The sequence below is a fragment of the Podarcis bocagei genome (genome assembly GCF_964188305.1).
Source record: "Podarcis bocagei genome assembly, chromosome: W".
NCBI lineage: Eukaryota > Metazoa > Chordata > Lepidosauria > Squamata > Lacertidae > Podarcis > Podarcis bocagei.
Genome location: NC_138131.1, coordinates 72889395 through 72906782, shown reverse-complemented (window position 1 = coordinate 72906782; position 17388 = coordinate 72889395). Strand labels below are relative to the sequence as shown.

The 17388-nt window shown below is 43.4% G+C and overlaps 1 protein-coding gene across 1 annotated transcript in view; it reads left to right on the top strand.

The window, feature by feature from the left end:
- The first annotated feature begins 2057 nt into the window (after positions 1 to 2057).
- LOC308578268 (putative helicase senataxin) overlaps positions 2058 to 17388 on the top strand; it is a 180073-nt gene continuing 164742 nt past the window's right edge. The window contains exon 1 of the mRNA XM_081178517.1: positions 2058 to 2221. Coding sequence (XP_081034643.1) covers positions 2091 to 2221 — 131 coding nt within the window. The 5' untranslated portion in view covers positions 2058 to 2090. The remainder of the gene's footprint in view (positions 2222 to 17388) is intronic.

Sequence of the window (17388 nt, the reverse complement as noted above, 5' to 3'; positions counted from 1 at the left end):
TATATATCAGATGACATCGTAACATCAGAGGGTACAATTTTAACTATTCTCACGAATGCGTGAGTGTACTGTATTTTTTGCCCTATAGGACGCACTTTTTTCCCCTCCAAAAATGAAGGGGAAATCTGGGTGCGTCCTATGGGGTGAATGCAGGCTTTCGCTGAAGCTTGGAGAGCGAGAGGGGTCGGTGCGCACCGATCCCTCTTGCTCTCCAGGCTTCAGCAAGCTATCAGCAAGCCTGGGGAGCCCGTGGGAGTTCCCGCAGGGCTCCCTAGGCTGCGGATAGCAGCCTGCTGCCTGGCGCACGGGGCGCGCTGAAAGCAGAGCGTCTTGGCGCCGGGCAGATATCTACAGCCGAGGGAGCCCCGCGGGAGTTCCCGCAGGGCTCTCTAGGCTGCGGATATCAGCCTACTTCCCGGAGCGCGGGTCGCGCTGAAAGCAGAGCGCCCCGCACTTCAGGCAGACATCGGGCAGCCCCACAAGCTCGGGGGACAGCGGGGGGGCGCAGCGCTGCCATCCCGCTGTTCCCCGACCTGGTTTGGATTCCCCGACCTGGTTTGGGGGGGGGGGAATAAAGGGAAAAATTTTCCCTTTATTTCCCCCCCAAAAAAACTAGGTGCGTCCTATGGGCCGGTGTGTCCTATGGGACGAAAAATACGGTATTTCAGGCTCAAAGAGACCTTAAACCTGTCCAAAAAAGTAATATTTTTTTCTGTAAAAAAAACCCTTCTAAATCAATTTATTTTATAACCACAAAAAACACCCTCCTTATTTTTACAGCATAATAAGTACATGGTTAGCCCATTCTACAACAAAAGTATGATACACGTGTTAGTTGTGGTTTGTGCACTATGGCTTATTGAACATGCTTATTGAATAAAATGACAAAAAATCACTTTGAATGGTTGGTGACCTTTTTCTGTGGCACCTAATACCATTTTTATACCTTATTTTGAAAGAGACCACAATTAGCTTTATTTTGATACCAAAATAAGCCCAGTCGGTTGAAAAATAAGCGAAACGAGGTTTTTTCTAAACTGACACAGAAATTGCATTAGCCTAAATCGCACAGAAATTAAAATTTTCAAAAAATTCTCCTGTGCCCAATTTTGGACCAAAAAATCTTTAAAAAATTATTTGAGGTTATCTCATAGTGGTGATGGCTTGTGAATGCTCTTCGCAATAAGTACCTCTGATCACTCAGAGATCAGATCACTCTGATCACTCAATCGCCACTTCCTGCCCACCTCCCTCTGCCTGTTCCTGCTCCTCCCTGGCATTCTCTGGCAGTACCATGACACATTAAAAAAACTGAAGAAAATCTGAGTCGTGAGAGCACGGTCAAATATTAAAATCAGGTGATTTGTGATTTGGCGTGGAATGATCCTCGGTTGAAATTCAATCTGATGGAGCCTTCCAAAGAACTTGTTCACTTATTTTTTGGAAGTTTTGGTTGGTCTGTGTAATGTGAATTGGGGTTGCTTGTGTGTAAACTGCAAACTGCTCCAAGCTGGTCGTATAGCTAAACCTTTCCCTGGTTTGACAGCCCTTATAACACGACTGTCTTAGTCACTGGCAGAATCCGTGAGTGGGCGTCTCCTAAACTTCCTCCAACATAGAAATTCTTTGACGCCAAGTCTCCTCCTAGATTCTCTGCGCGGAAGCCTTCTGCGCAGCGTGGGCGTGCCAAGCGGAGGTCCTGTGCTCTCTCCGCTGATTTCACTGGAAGAGTCTCGGAGCCTCCCCTCCGCAGTACTCTCAGCCTCCCCTTTCTCCCTGGTGTCCCCTGGATTTCCTTCCCCAGCGGAAGCTCTCTCTCTCTCCTTGCTAGTTCCCTCCCCTGCATCATTGGAGCGTCTTACCTCTCCTCTTGCCTCTGATGGCAGTTCCCTGACAGTCTGGATAAAAGGTGTTGCCTGATACTGGATTTTTACATTTTTTCTCTTGTACCCAACAAGTTTTTCTTTACTGTTTTTAAATTTACATGTTTTTATTGTCTTCTAAGTGCTATTTCCCATCTAAGCATGTTTTGATTTTTTTTTTTATTAAATGAAAGCATCAATCCTTTCTGGCCTGCGCTCCACTGTTTCATGGTGATCCTGGATAAGCTTGGGTCTAAAGTATGGGGACAGGCCATTGATCCAATCCAGGCATTTCAAACTATTGTCAACAATGCAAGCTATCAGAAAGCAAGAGAGACTATTCGCCAAAGTTGCATCAGGTTGGTCCTTTATCCTTTTATTATTATTTTTAAAATACAGCACTTTGCACATTCTCTTTTCACAGAGGTAAATAATTCAGGTAAAATCCCAGTTAGCTGGAAGTATACAATTGTGGTCCCAATTTACAAGAAAGGACAACCTATAGATCTTGGCAACTATAGGCCAATTAGTTTGCTTTCCATAATGGGGAAATTATATGCCCATTTCATTTGCCTTAAATTAGCAACATTTCTTGAGGATAATAACATAACCTCTGAAGCCAAGGCTGCTTTCCGTACGAAGTACTCAACATCTGACCACTGTCTTGTGCTGTCACACCTAGCAGAGAAATATACTAGGACCACTCCAAGGCCATTTATATATGGCCTTTATGGACCTAAAATCAGCCTTTGACTCCATCCCTAGATCCAAATTATGATCAAAGTTGTATTCAGTGATGGAGGACAAGAGACTCCTATACCTTATAAAAGCCTTATATAGTGATAGCAACATGTAGGTTGCTGGGGCAACTCTCTAACAAAATCACAATGTTAAGAGGGGTCAGATAGGGTTGTATTCTGCCCCCCCCCCCATTGTTTAATCTTTTTAGAAATGACTTAGAGGAAGTCTTAATGGGTCCAGAAGGACACTGTCCAAAGATGGGGGCAAGAAGCATCCCACTTCTGTTTGATTTGTATCTGAATAGAATGTGAAGTCTTTTTCAGTTGGATTTCTCACTCTCCATATGTCTGACAGGTCAAAAAAAAACTTTGGTAATCTGCCAGCATTCCCAACATTCATTACTTTCTGTGTCTGTGTTTTATCCATAAGCGTTGATGCAACTCCATTCAGGTCCCCCATCCAAATCAATTTATAATCCAAATAGTCCAGAAGTCTTGTTTCCAAGTTCTTAAAAAAAAAAAAATAATAATAATAATAATAATAATAATAATAATAATAATAATAATAATAATTATTTATTATTTATACCCCGCCCATCTGGCTGGGCCTCCCCAGCCACTCTGGGCAGCTTCCATAAAAACCAAAAATACAATAAAATATCACACGTTAAAAACTTCCCTGAACAGGGCTGCCTTAAGATGTCTCCTGAATGTCAGGTAGTTGTTTATCGCCTTGACATCTGCTGGAAGGGTGTTCCACAGGGCGGGCGCCACTACCGAGAAGGCCCTCTGCCTGGTTCCCTGTAGCTTTGCTTCTCGCAATGAGGGAACCGCCAGAAGGCCCTCGGCGCTGGACCTCAGCGTCCGGGCAGAATGATGGGGGTGGAGACGCTCCTTCAGGTATACTGGACCGAGGCCGTTTAGGGCTTTAAAGGTCAGCACCAACACTTTGAATTGTGCTCGAAAACGTACTGGGAGCCAATGCAGGTCTTTCAAGACCGGTGTTATATGGTCTCGGCGGCCGCTCCCAGTCACCAGTCTAGCTGCCGCATTCTGGATTAGTTGTAGTTTCCGAGTCACCTTCAAAGGTAGCCCCACGTAGAGTGCATTGCAGTAGTCCAAGCGGGAGATAACCAGAGCATGCACCACTCTGGCGAGACAGTCCGCAGGCAGATAGGGTCTCAGCCTACGTACCAGATGGAGCTGGTAAACAGCTGCCCTGGACACAGATTTGACCTGTGCCTCCATGGACAGCTGTGAGTCCAAAATGACTCCCAGGCTGCGCACCTGGTCCTTCAGGGGCACAGTTACCCCATTCAGGACCAGGGAATCCTCCACACCTGCCCGCCTCCTGTCCCCCAAGAATAGTACTTCTGTCTTGTCAGGATTCAACCTCAATCTGTTAGCCGCCATCCATCCTCCAACCGCCTCCAGACACTCACACAGGACCTTCACCGCCTTCACTGGTTCTGATTTAAAAGAGAGGTAGAGCTGGGTATCATCCGCATACTGATGAACACCCAGCCCAAACCTCCTGATGATCTCTCCCAGCGGCCGCATGTAGATGTTGAAAAGCATGGGGGAGAGGACAGAACCCTGAGGCACCCCACAAGTGAGAGCCCAGGGGTCTGAACACTCATCCCCCACCACCACTTTCTGAACACGGCCCAGGAGGAAGGAGCGGAACCACTGTATAACAGTGCCCCCAGCTCCCAGCCCCTCAAGACGGTCCAGAAGGATGCTATGGTTGATGGTATCGAACGCCGCTGAGAGATCCAGCAGAACTAGGAAACAGCTCTCACCTTTGTCCCTAGCCCGCCGGAGATCATCAACCAGTGCGACCAAGGCAGTTTCAGTCCCATGATGAGGCCTGAATCCCGACTGGAAGGGATCCAAATGGTCCGCTTCTTCCAGGCGTGCCTGGAGTTGTTCGGCAACCGCTCGCTCAATCACCTTGCCCAGGAATGGAAGATTTGAGACTGGGCGATAGTTGGCCATCGTGGCCGCATCTAAAGATGGTTTTTTAAGAAGCGGTTTAATAACCGCCTCTTTCAGCGGGTCTGGGAAGGCTCCCTCATGGAGGGAACCATTCACCACCCCACGAAGCCCATCGCCCAGCCCTTCCCGGCTTGCTTTTATTAGCCAGGATGGGCAAGGATCCAGGAGACAGGTGGTTGGTTTCACTCGTCCAAGCAGCCTGTCCACATCCTCGGAGGTAACAGATTGGAATTGATCCCACTCAACTTGACCAGACAGAACTCTTGCACTCTCCCGCCCCGGCCCTGCTCCCACGGTGGAGTCTACTTCTTCCCGAATCTGAGCGATTTTATCTGCAAAAAACTTTGCAAAATCATTGCAGGAGAACGTGTGGCCCGTACTGGGCCCCGATGTTGCAGGTGGTTCCGCTAAATTGTGAACCACCTGAAAAAGTCTCCTGCTGCTGTTTTCTGCAGATGCAATAGAGGCGGTGAAGAAATTCTTCTTCGCCGTCGCTATCGCCACTTGGTAGGCTCGACGTTGAGCTCTAACCTGTGTCCGGTCAGATTCGGAATGAGTTATCCGCCACCGGCGCTCTAGCCGTCTCAACGATTGTTTCATTGCCCTCAGATCCGTGGAAAACCACGGGGCTGTCCGGGCTCTATGCAATCGGAGAGGGCACTTCGGAGCCAAACAGTCAATAGCCCTGGTTAACTCCACATTCCAGCGGGCCACCAGGGAATCAGCTGAAAGGCCATCAACATGGGATAAAGCATCCCCTACCACTCTCTGGAAACCATTTGGATCCATTAAGTGGCGGGGGCGGACCATCCGAATTGGTCCCACCTCCCTGCAGAGGGGATGGGTCGCAGAGAAGTCCAGTTGCACCAGGAAGTGATCTGACCATGGCACTTCTTTCGTTTCGCTTTTACTTAGTGTCAGATCACCAACATCCATAGAGGTAAACACCAGGTCCAAGGCATGTCCACGGCTATGGGTTGGGCCAGACTTATTCAGGGACAGCCCCATGGAGGCCATGCTTTCCACGAAGTCCCGAGCGGCCCCTTGTAAGGTCGTGTCGGCATGAATGTTAAAATCCCCTAGGACGACCAAGCTAGGTGTCTCCAGGAGAACATCCGCCACGACCTGAAGCAGCTCGGGCAGGGAATCCTTGGCGCAGCGGGGAGGTCGGTACACCAAAAGGAATCCTGTACTGCCCCTATTGCCCAACTTCCAGAACATGCACTCAGAAAACTGGGTCTTCCCAATAGGACGCCTGGTGCAAACTAATGACTTCCTAAAAATCACTGCAACCCCCCCTCCCCGCCCACATGACCTGGGTTGCTGTGCGTAAGAGAAACCTGGTGGACAAGCAGCGGCAAGAACAGGCCCATCTGCTTCACCCAACCAAGTCTCTGTTACACAAGCCAGGTCAAATCCTCCATCCATGATCAAGTCATGGATGGCAGTGGTCTTCTGAATCATTGACCTGGCATTGCACAGCAGCACCTTCAGGCTATGTGGGTATCCCTTGCTGATTCTAGTATCCGTCCGGACAGGACCAGACCCGGAGGCAGGGATAGTCCTCAGACAACGACTAAACCTGCCTCCTCTGTAATGACATGGTCTGGTCTTAGCGTAACTCCTCCTCCTACCCGTGATCACTGAGATCGGTTGTCCCAGTGCATCCCCCCCTGTGGAACATGCCCCAGCCATTTTGTGGGCTGGGGCCCACTCCCCGGCAGCCCTGACCCCTCCCCCTAAAAACAAAATAACACCTTAAACAAACAAAACCAATAAAACAATACAAACAAAAAATATAAAAATTACAAAAACATCAAAATAAAAAAATAATAATTCCCCAAGCCCAACCAAACATCAATCCCATCCCCCACATACAAAAAATCCAGAAATTTTTTTTAAAAAAACATTTTAAAAACACTCTGTGCCTCTCCGGCAGTAACAACTGTCCTAGTGAGGCCTGTCAGGCCCCGCCCTGGGCCAGGTGGTAAGTGGCAGGGAGGAGCAGGGCCCTCAGGCACTCACTCAGGGAGTCTTCCTGGGCAGCAGGCCGCAAGCAGCACACAGTCCTTATGAGGCCCCAGGCCCCGCCCCAAGCCAGGTGGTAAGTGGCAAGAGCAGGGCCCTCAAGCACTCACTCAGGGGAGTCCTCCTGGGCAGCAGGCAGCAAGCAGCACGCAGTCCTTGTGAGGCCCCAGGCCCCACCCCAGGCCAGATGGTAGGTGGCAAGAGCAGGGCCCTCAGGCACTCACTCAGGGAGTCTTCCTGGGCAGCAGGCCGCAAGCAGCACACAGTCCTTATGAGGCCCCAGGCCCCACCCCAAGCCAGATGGTAAGTGGCAAGAGCAGGGCCCTCAAGCACTCACTCAGGGAGTCTTCCTGGGCAGCAGGCCGCAAGCAGCACACAGTCCTTATGAGGCCCCAGGCCCTGCCCCAAGCCAGGTGGTAAGTGGCAAGAGCAGGGCCCTCAAGCACTCACTCAGGGGAGTCCTCCTGGGCAGCAGGCAGCAAGCAGCACACAGTCCTTATGAGGCCCCAGGCTTTGCCATCATTTGGTGCATAAATTCCCAACAGCAAATATTTTTCGCCTTGTGCATTGATTTCTACTGCAATATATCTTCCCTCATCTTTGAACATCATTTTGGGATTCCATTTTTCTTTCACGTAAACGACCACTCCTCTTTTCTTCACTTTGTCAGATGAAATGAATTCTTGACCAAGTCTCTTATTCTGAAGGACTTTTCTGTGTAATCTAGTAACATGAGTTTCTTGCAAACAAATTATGTCCAAATTCTGTTTTGCTAACACATGGTATACTTGGTTCCTTTTTGGTCGTGAGTTCAAACCATTAACATTCCATGAATATATTCTCAATACCATCTTAAACTATTCAGGAGCTCCTGCGGCTGCCCCTGGCGTCTGCTCACTTTCCAATCCCAGATCCTTGGCAGTTTTTCCCAGGAACCCTGTTTTTTCTTCGACGGTCCTAATTCTTTGTTTCCTTCCTTGAAATTTAAAGGAGAGGCCTTCTGGAAATCCCCACCTAAAAAAGATGTTCTTCCTTCTCAGAGTTCCAGCCAAGTCTGCGTAGTTATTCCTTAGGTTCAAAAAATGCTTTGGAATTTCCTTAAACAAAACAATTGGCTTATCTTTAATCTTCAAGCTTTTTTTGTAATGTAGACCCAATGTCAATCCTTAAGATTATCTTGTTCCAATTGGGGTGCGCCTCTTACTCTCAGTTGATTCTCCCGTTCCTTCATTTGTAAAAAAGCAATTGCACTGAGCGCATCCTGTTGAATCTTCTCCACGTCAGGCACTCTCACTGTTTCCAATTCCCTCAGTCTTGTTTCGTGGGCAGCAACTTCCTCCCTGACCTCTTGAATGCCTTTTTTCACATCTACAAATTCTTGTTTCAACTCCTGTACAGTCTGCTGAGTTCCTCTCACACCTGCTCTTATGTCTGTTAACATTTGCATCACCTCCTCTTCAAAAGTTGGTGCTTTAGAAGGTCTTCTATCTTTACTTTTACTTTTCTCAGACTTATCTACCCCATTAGCCATAGCTATTCCAAAGTTTCAAGGTCAGCTCACCCGGTCAGAGTCCACCAGATTTTTAGTGCGCAGGCAGCAGCAGGCAGCCCAACAGCTTCCCTCTTTCCTTATTTTATTTTATTTTATTTTATTTTTATTATTTATTTTATTTTATTGGAACCACAAAATTAGTTCAAGGAGGGTAAAAGAAACTCTGTGTGCTATTTTAACAATCTCAGATAGCAGCAGTTACTTTGTAATCCCCAAAGAGGAAAACGAAAGTTGAATGTATCTGCTCCCTTTGTGACATAATAATGGAGTCTAGCCTTCCCCTGCCGGGAGAACCGCTTCTAAAAAGAAAGAGTCTAATCCACTGTCAAGTCTATCTCAAGCAGGGCCTCAAATCAATCAAATTCTCCCCCCTTCCCCCTGCAGAAAGAGGGGTTTGACATATTTCCTTGGAAGTTTTGACAGGTCTTTTAAAGTTACGGCTTCGGTCAGCGGTAACTGCTTTCACTTTTACTTCAGCGGAAAGGGATCGACCTCCGTAATTTAAATCCCTTTCATTCCAATTTACTGTCCAAATTAAAATCTTTTTTACTCACAATTGTCCAATCCTTGATAATTTGGTCGGAGAAATTGGTCGCTCACAATTGCCGGACTTGGAGCTTTGCGCTATGAAGAAAGTAAGTAAATTCCACAGTACCCGCGTCTCCAACCCCGCTCGCTCTTGGGGCTCTTATTAGAGCTTACCGGGGAGCAGAGGAGTCACTAAGGGTACCTGCCAGAACACCAGGTCCTCAGAATAATAATAATAATAAGAAAGCCCGATCTGAGGTTTTTTGGGGGCTCCGCGACACTCTCGCGGTCGCCCCAATCTTCAAAACGCTGGGGCTCTTTCTTCCGAAAGAGCTCCCGTCCGCCATTAATCGCGCGGCCAACCAGAAGCCTTTTCTTTTTTCCCCTTATTATTTACTGAAATTTTATTGATGTTAGCTGCCCTGAGCCTGGCTCTGGCCGGGGAGAGCAGGGTATAAATAAAATTTATTACTATTATTATATCATTTGCTATCTGTACTCCTAGCTCTTTACTCCATTTTTGTCTTTCATATTCTAAATCGTATTTCTTCCTGTTAAGTAAAGTTTTATATAGGGCAAGTGTAGGATTTTTTGTTTTTGTTGCAGAGATTAAATCTTGTAACAGCATGGGTGTTTCCGATGCTGCTATAGCATCAGGGCCAAACTGCTTTTCCAACATATGTTTCAATTGGATATATTGCCAGTGTATTTCACTGGTTAATCCATACTTTACCTGCAAAGTCTTATATTCCACAAATTTGTAGTTCTCATCAATTAATTGATTCAGCGTCAAAATACCTTTTTCATCCAGTTTTGCCAAATTATTACAGTGGTACCTTGGGTTAGGAACTTAATTTGTTCTGGAGGTCCGTTCTTAACCTGAAACTGTTCTTAACCTGTGGTGCCACTTTAGCTAATGGGGCCTCCCGCTGTCGCCACACGATTTCTGTTCTCATCCTGAAGCAAAGTTCTTAACCTGAAGTTCTATTTCTGGGTTAGCGGAGTCTGTAACCTGAAGCGTCTGTAACCCGAGGTACCACTGTACTTGATTTCCAATTTTTAGTTTGGGGTTGGCCCATATTGTTAATTTCTCATGCTGGTAAGGGTCATCCTTATTATTTTTATATATGTTCATCCAAATTTTTATGGGTGCTTTAATAGTCTCCAGATTAATGGGATATTTCTTATAGTTGTAGCTGAGATTGGTCCACCCCACAAGAGATTCAATGAAACTATATTTGAGAGTAGCCCAACTGGGATTCCTGCTTGCTCCCCAACAATTTGTCTTGCTCAGCAGGTAGGCCTGGTGATATAATTCCAGATTTGGGAGTCCAAAACCACCTTCCTTAGTTGGAAGTTGCATTTTATGTAATGATATTTTTGGTGGCTTTGTGCCCCACAGGCACAATCTAAATATTTGATTTATTTTTTGAAAATATAAGTTGGGAATATATATTGGTAATCCTCTAAGAATGTATAAAAGCTTTGGAACAATAGTCATTTTGAGGACATTAACCTTTCCCCAAAGGGAAAGGTTTGGAGGTCCCCACCTTTCAATATCAAAATAAATTTCTTTTATAATTTGATTCAAATGTAATTTTACGATTTGGTTAACATCTGATGAAATCATTATGCCCAAATATTTAATAAAGTCTTTGCACATCCAAAATTGATGGTTTTTATACAATGTAGCCTGTTTGCATACAATGCCCTATTGGCAAAATCTCTGATTTTGTCCAATTTATGGAATAGCCCAATATTCAGCCAAAGGTTTTTATTTTCTTTTTTTTTTTTTTAATAAATTTTTATTGGTTTTACAGCATTTTTAAGAAAAACAAACAAACACAAAACAAAACAAACATACAAAATACTTTCAAAGATATTTTCATAAACCTCTTTTCTTGGACTTCCCCATACCCCCCCTCTCTGCATCCCAGTGTCCATATTTGAACTAGCAACTCCCAGTTGTTACTTTCTAATCTCTGTCATCTTAGTCCTCCTTTATTATCTAACCTTGTATCCCTGTACCCTGTTACTTCTAGCAACCACAACATTTTAACATTCGTTAAGTTTATAGTAGTCCTTAAGATAGCTCTTAAATTTTTTCCATTCTTCTTCCACCATCTCTTTGCGTTGGTCACGGATTCTGCCTGTCATCTCAGCCAGTGTCATATAGTCCATCACTTTCATCTGCCATTCTTCCAGAGTAGGTAAATCTTGTGTCTTCCAATACTTTGCGATGAGTATTCTTGCTGCTGTTGTGGCATACATAAAGAAATTTCTATCTTTCTTTGTCACCAATTGGCCGACAATGCCCAAGAGAAAGGCCTCTGGTTTTTTAGAAAATGTACATTTAAGTACCTTTTTCATTTCATTATAGATCATTTCCCAGAAGACCTTTATCTTCGGGCATGTCCACCAAAGGTGGTAAAAAGTACCTTCAGTCTCTTTACATTTCCAACATTTATTATCGGGCAAATGGTAGATTTTTGCCAGCTTGACTGGGGTCATGTACCACCTGTATACCATTTTCATAATGTTTTCCTTTAAGGCATTACATGCCGTAAATTTGATACCGGTGTTCCATAACCATTCCCAGTCATCTGACATAATGTTGTGTCCAACATCCTGCGCCCACTTAATCATAGCAGATTTAACTGTTTCATCCTGTGTGTTCCATTTCAACAGCAAGTTATACATTCTAGATAAATTCTTAGTATTGGGTTCTAGCAATTCGGTCTCTAGTTTTGATTTCTCCACTTGGAAACCGATTTTCCTATCCTGTTTAAAAATTTCCATTATTTGGCGATATTGAAACCAATTTTCTACTTTGTGCTTCAATTTCTCCTGACTTTGTAGTTTAACCTTGTCTCCATCCTGTTCTAAAATTTCCCAATACTTCGGCCATCCGACCTCCATATTGAGTTTCTTCACTGCTTTAGCCTCCACTGGTGACACCCATCTAGGGGTTTTATTTTCCAATAAGTCTTTGTATCTTATCCAGACATTAAATAATGCTTTTCTAACAATGTGATTTTTAAAGGTACTGTTAACCTTGTCATACCAAAGATATGCATGCCAACCAAATGCATTATTGAAGCCTTCCAGATCCAAGATGTCCGTGTTCTCGAGGAGCATCCATTCTTTCAGCCAGCAAAACGCTGCTGCCTCATAGTACAATTTTAGGTCCGGCAGGGCAAAACCCCCTCTTTCTTTAGCGTCAGTCAGTATTTTGAATTTAATTCGGGGCTTTTTGCCCTGCCAGACAAATTTCGAGATGTCTTTGTGCCACCTCTTAAAACATTCCATCTTGTCAAGAATCTGCAAGGTCTGAAACAAAAATAACATTCTAGGCAATACATTCATTTTAATTACTGCAATTCGGCCTAACATTGACAGTTTCAGATTTGACCATATTTCTAGATCTTTTTTAATCTCTGACCAACATTTTTCATAATTGTCCTTATACAAATTAACATTCTTAGGTGTTAAATAGACCCCTAGGTATTTGACTTTCTTAACCACTGTCAAACCTGTTTCCTCCTGAAATTTCTCCTTTTCCATATCTGTTAGGTTTTTCCCTAAGACTTTAGTTTTTTGCTTATTCAACTTAAATCCAGCCACCTGGCCAAATTGTTGAATTATTTCTAAAACCCTTTTCGTACTAGTGTTTGGCTCTTGCAAAGTCAATACTAGGTCATCTGCATACGCTCTTAACTTGTAATGTTTAGCTCCGACCTGCACACCTTTGACCTGCTGGTCATTTCTTATCATATTCAGCAACACCTCCAGAACCGAAATAAAAAGTAATGGGGAAATTGGGCACCCCTGCCGAGTTCCTTTTTCTATCTTAAGTTCCTCAGTCACGACATTATTTACAATCAGCTTAGCTTTTTGTTCAGAATATATTGCAGCCATACCATTCTCAAAACCCTGGCCTACCCCCATCCCATGAAGATTCTTCCTCATAAAACTCCAAGAGATATTATCAAAGGCTTTCTCCGCGTCCACAAAGATCAATACTGCTTTAGTGTTTATATTCACCTCCAGCTTTTCCAAAATGTCTATTACATTCCTTACATTGTCTGCTAGGTGTCTTTTAGGGAGAAAGCCTGCTTGGTCTTTATGAATCTTCTCCATCAAAACTCTTTTAAATCTTTTTGCCAAAATGTCTGCAAAAATTTTGTAATCCACATTGAGGAGTGATATCGGGCGGTAGTTCTTAAGTTGAGTCTTTTCAGTCTCTGACTTTGGTATGAGTGAAATATATGCCTCTTTCCACGATTCAGGTGCCCTTTTTCCCTCAAGGATCTCATTACAAACTTCTCTTAGTGGTTGAATCAGCCATTCCTTCAGCGATTTGTAGTATCTAGAAGTCAGTCCATCTGGTCCCGGAGATTTGCCCAGTTGCATACTCTGAATGGCAGCCTCTATCTCTTGTTCTGAGATTCTCTGGTTCAAGTCCATCTTACTTTGCTGAGAGATGTTTTGTAATCCATATCTTCCAAGGAATTTGTCTATATCTTCTTCATTTTGCGGGCCTTGGGTGTAAAGTTTTTTGAAATAACTTAAAAAGCAATTTCTAATTTCATTAGGTTTAGATATGTTCTTTCCATCGACCTCTAGGCTTGTAACTGTATTTAGTTTCTGCCTTTTCTTCAATTGCCATGCCAAAAGTTTACCACATTTATTTGCTGATTCAAAAGTCTTTTGTTTCATTTGCTTTATCTTCCATTCAATCTCTTGGTTCATCAATTCCATATATTGAGTTTGATATAACTTAATCTCTCTTAAAATGTCCTGAGACTTTGGTTTTGTTCTTAGTTTCCTCTCTCCTTCCTTTATCATTTCCAAGATCTTCTCTTTTTTCTCATTTTGTTTTTTCCTCTTTATTGAATTTTGTTGGATCAAAAATCCTCTCATAACAGCTTTACTTGCGTCCCAGATCACTCTTTTCTCCACGTCAGTCCTCAAATTTATTTCAAAATAGTCTTTTAGGATCTTTTGGGCCTTCGTGAGAATCTCCTTATCTCGAAAGAGGGTGTCATTCATTCTCCATCTAAATTGACCGGTTATTGTGAGTTTCATCTCCATCTTCACGGCGTTATGGTCGGAGCAGGTTTTTGGGCAGATTTCCACTTTCTTAATCTTTGGAGCCAATCCACTAGTAACCCAGATTTGGTCAATTCTGGTCCAGGTCATCATTGCTTGGGAGAAGAAGGTTCCCTCTCTCTCCAGAGGGTTCCTTGTTCTCCAAATGTCTATCAAGTCCATGTTTTCTGTCATTTCGAAAAAAGTCTTAGGGAGTCTCCCTTCTTTAGTGACTGTTAGTCTTTGTGCCTTGTCCATATTAGTGGAGACCACACCATTCATGTCTCCCATGATTATCATGTTGTAATCCAGATAGTCCGTCAAAGTTTCATGAAGTCTCTTAAAGAAGTCAGATTTGCCTTCATTTGGTGCATAAATTCCAACAACTAAAAGTTTTTCTCCTTGTACTTGTATCTCCACAGCCAGATATCTCCCTTGTTCATCTTTGAATATCATTTTTGGAGCCCATTTCTCCTTCACATATATTACCACTCCTCTCTTCTTAACTTTGTCTGATGAAATAAATTCTTGTCCTAACCTTTTATTCGTGAGTAATCTCCTGTGGGCTCTAGTTATGTGAGTTTCTTGTAAACATATCAAATCCAATTGTTCTCTGTTCAAAATATGAAATACTTGTCTTCTCTTCAAAGGCCCATTCAGTCCATTACAATTCCAACTAAGGAATTGCAGAGCCATCTTGTTATTTTCTTAAGGCTCCTCCGACAGCTCCAAGTTGTTGCTCTTCTTCTGACGGTGGTGGTTTTTGTCCAAACGAGAGATTCAGGATATCCAATGCTCTCCTCTGTTCTGCAAGTGCGTCCACAGTCCCCTTCTGTAGGTCCTCCTGATATCTTGCCAAAAATTTGTCTTTATCTTGAATTGTCTTTATTTTCACTTTCTTTGCCTTGTAATCGAATGACAGTCCTTGAGGGAACTCCCACCTGAAGCGGATAAGATTTTTCTTTAACAAAAGAACCAAATCCTTGTAGAAGTTTCTTAAGTCCAAGATGTATTTTGGTATGTCTTTAAAGATCTGTACAGCTGAATTTCCAATTTGCAGGGCTTTTTCAAAGTGTAGTCCTAAAATTTTATCTCTTTCCTCCTTAGATCTGAGTGTGATCAAACAATCTCTTGGTGTCTTTCTATCTTGCTTTTTGCCCAGTCTAAAGGCAGTTGTAATTTTGAAATCGTCTTCCTCCAGGTCCCAACAATCCGCAAACTCCCGTGTCAAATATTCCACAAGGTTGTCACTTTCATTCTCCGGAATCAGTCTTAATTTTAAGTTTCTCTCTTTCCTCTGTAACTCCCACAAGGCCAAGATTGCATCATGCTCATAGACCTTCTTGGCAAGTGGCTCTAATTTCTCCTGCGTCTCTCCAGCTGTGGCTTTGGCCTCTTCGGCAATTTGACGCGTGGTGGCGTTTTCCTCGACCAATTTGTTTATAGATTCTGTATTCTGGTTTAATCTTGTTGATATTTCTGTTAATTTTTGTGTGTTCTCTGAAGTCTGTTTTGTCAAAGACTCCAGAGTCTGGTTTATCTTAAGCAAAGCTTCTGTCACAGCTTCCATAGAAACGGCTGCTCCTTTGTCCTGTCCTGTTGTTCCAGCTAGTCCGGCTGTTACGCCTGAGATTGAACCTCTTTTCTTTGCTTGTTGCAGCTGCAGCTGTTGCTGTTGTTGTTGCTTGGTCTTGGCTCTTGTAGTTATCTCTTCTTGTGGCCCACTCATGTCAAGGTCAATTCCCACGGGATTTATTCTCCCTTGGAAAATTCCACTGTCTTAGGCCGTGCTGGACTTCACTTTATCCTCTAGAGGGAGCAAATCAAAATGGCCATAGAAGGAAATTTCCAAATACATGAACAAAGGAGAGCATCCAAGATATAGAAAGAAAGGAGATTAACCCAGTCCAAATCAATGTTACTAAAGTCTTATAGCTTCCAATTGCCACAGTTGCCCAGTATGCTGTTTATACTGTTTCTTCTTAAAATGTACAAAAGTCAGGCACTGTGGAAACTTTGTATCAAGGTGTCACTTCACAGGGAAAAGTCAGCTCAATGTAGTAAGAAGGCAGACCGTTTCAGATTTTCAAATAGATGAGATAGCAGAGGTTTTTTCCTTCCTTCAAATAAGTCATGCAGTTAATGGTCAAATTCGCCTCCCCTCTACCCTGCTTGCTAGAGGGGAGATCAAAGGTTTAAATGTCCGGTTTAGCTGATCAAAGGACGGATTTAAACGGATGCAGGTTTAGAGCTCCGTTGCTTTCACTTTCATGCGGTCGGGGGGAGGCAGACTTCCTTTGTTTAAATCTCCCCCGTTTTTAGCCCAATTTTTAAAATTAAAAAAAAGTCCCAGTTATTTTTCAGTTCTTACTCACGGGGAATCAGTCCGAATTTCTTTTCAGGAAGGAATCGGCGCTCTCCGCTTATGGCGACGCGGCTTCACTTCGCAGGCTGGGTAGCGACTCTCAGCACCGCGCTCACTCCCGATGTCGATCCGTAGCCTTTAAAAAGGCTCTTTCACGGTACCGGGGGGCGCGAAGGTGCCCACCGAGTCTCCTTGTTCTCAGGCTTCAGCGCCTGGGATTTTAGGGGTCCCCCGCTTGCCGTAGCGGGTAAGACCCGAACTTGCGAAGCAGTCCTTCTCCGGAGCTCGGAGGTAGGACCGCCATTAAGCGCTGGCACCGACCGGAAGTCCCCCAAAGGTTTTTATTTTCTCCATAATTATTGGAATTGTATCTTCTGGCTTTGTAATAAATAGAAGGATGTCATCTGCAAATAATACAATTTTGTAATTTTCTTTCTTGTGTTTTACCTCCTTGATATGCTCATCTTGAAAGAAGTGTGCATGCACACGAAAGCTCATACCAAGAACTAACTTAGTTGGTCTTTAAGGTGCTACTGGAAGGAATTTTTTTATTATTACTCTTGTTAGTGGTTCCAGGCATAGATTAAATAGTAATGGAGACAGAGGGCATCGTTGTCTTGTTCCTCGTTTTAGATTAATCACATTAGATATTCTACCATTTGTAACAGTCCGAGATGTTGGATTTTTGTAAATCATTTTAATCCAGTTACAGTATTCTGTAGGGAAGCCAAATTTACATAATGAATTCTTTATAGATTCTATTGAAAGCCTTTTCTGCATCTAGTGACATTATCATAAACTCCTCTTGCTCTTTAAATTTATCAAATCTATTGTTAATCTTACATTATCTGTGGCTTGTCTTGTTTTTATAAAACCTGTTTGATTATTAAGTACCAAGTCTTGGATGACTTTTTGTAATTTTTCAGCCAGTATTGCATTCAGAATCTTTGCATCGACATTCATTAATGAAATTGGTCTGTGATTTGCACATTCAGTGGGGTCTTTGTTAGGTTTTGGTATAATTATTATGAAAGCTTCATTAAATGTTGCAGCATAGACACCTTTATACTTCATAAACTCATATTGCTTCCTCATAAACTTCTAGAAGTCTGGGGACTAATAAATTTTTGAATATTTTATACTATTCTATAGGAAAACCATCTGGTCCAGGTGATTTTCCATTACCCATTGTTTCTATTTCATTCTCAATATCAGGGGGGCTGA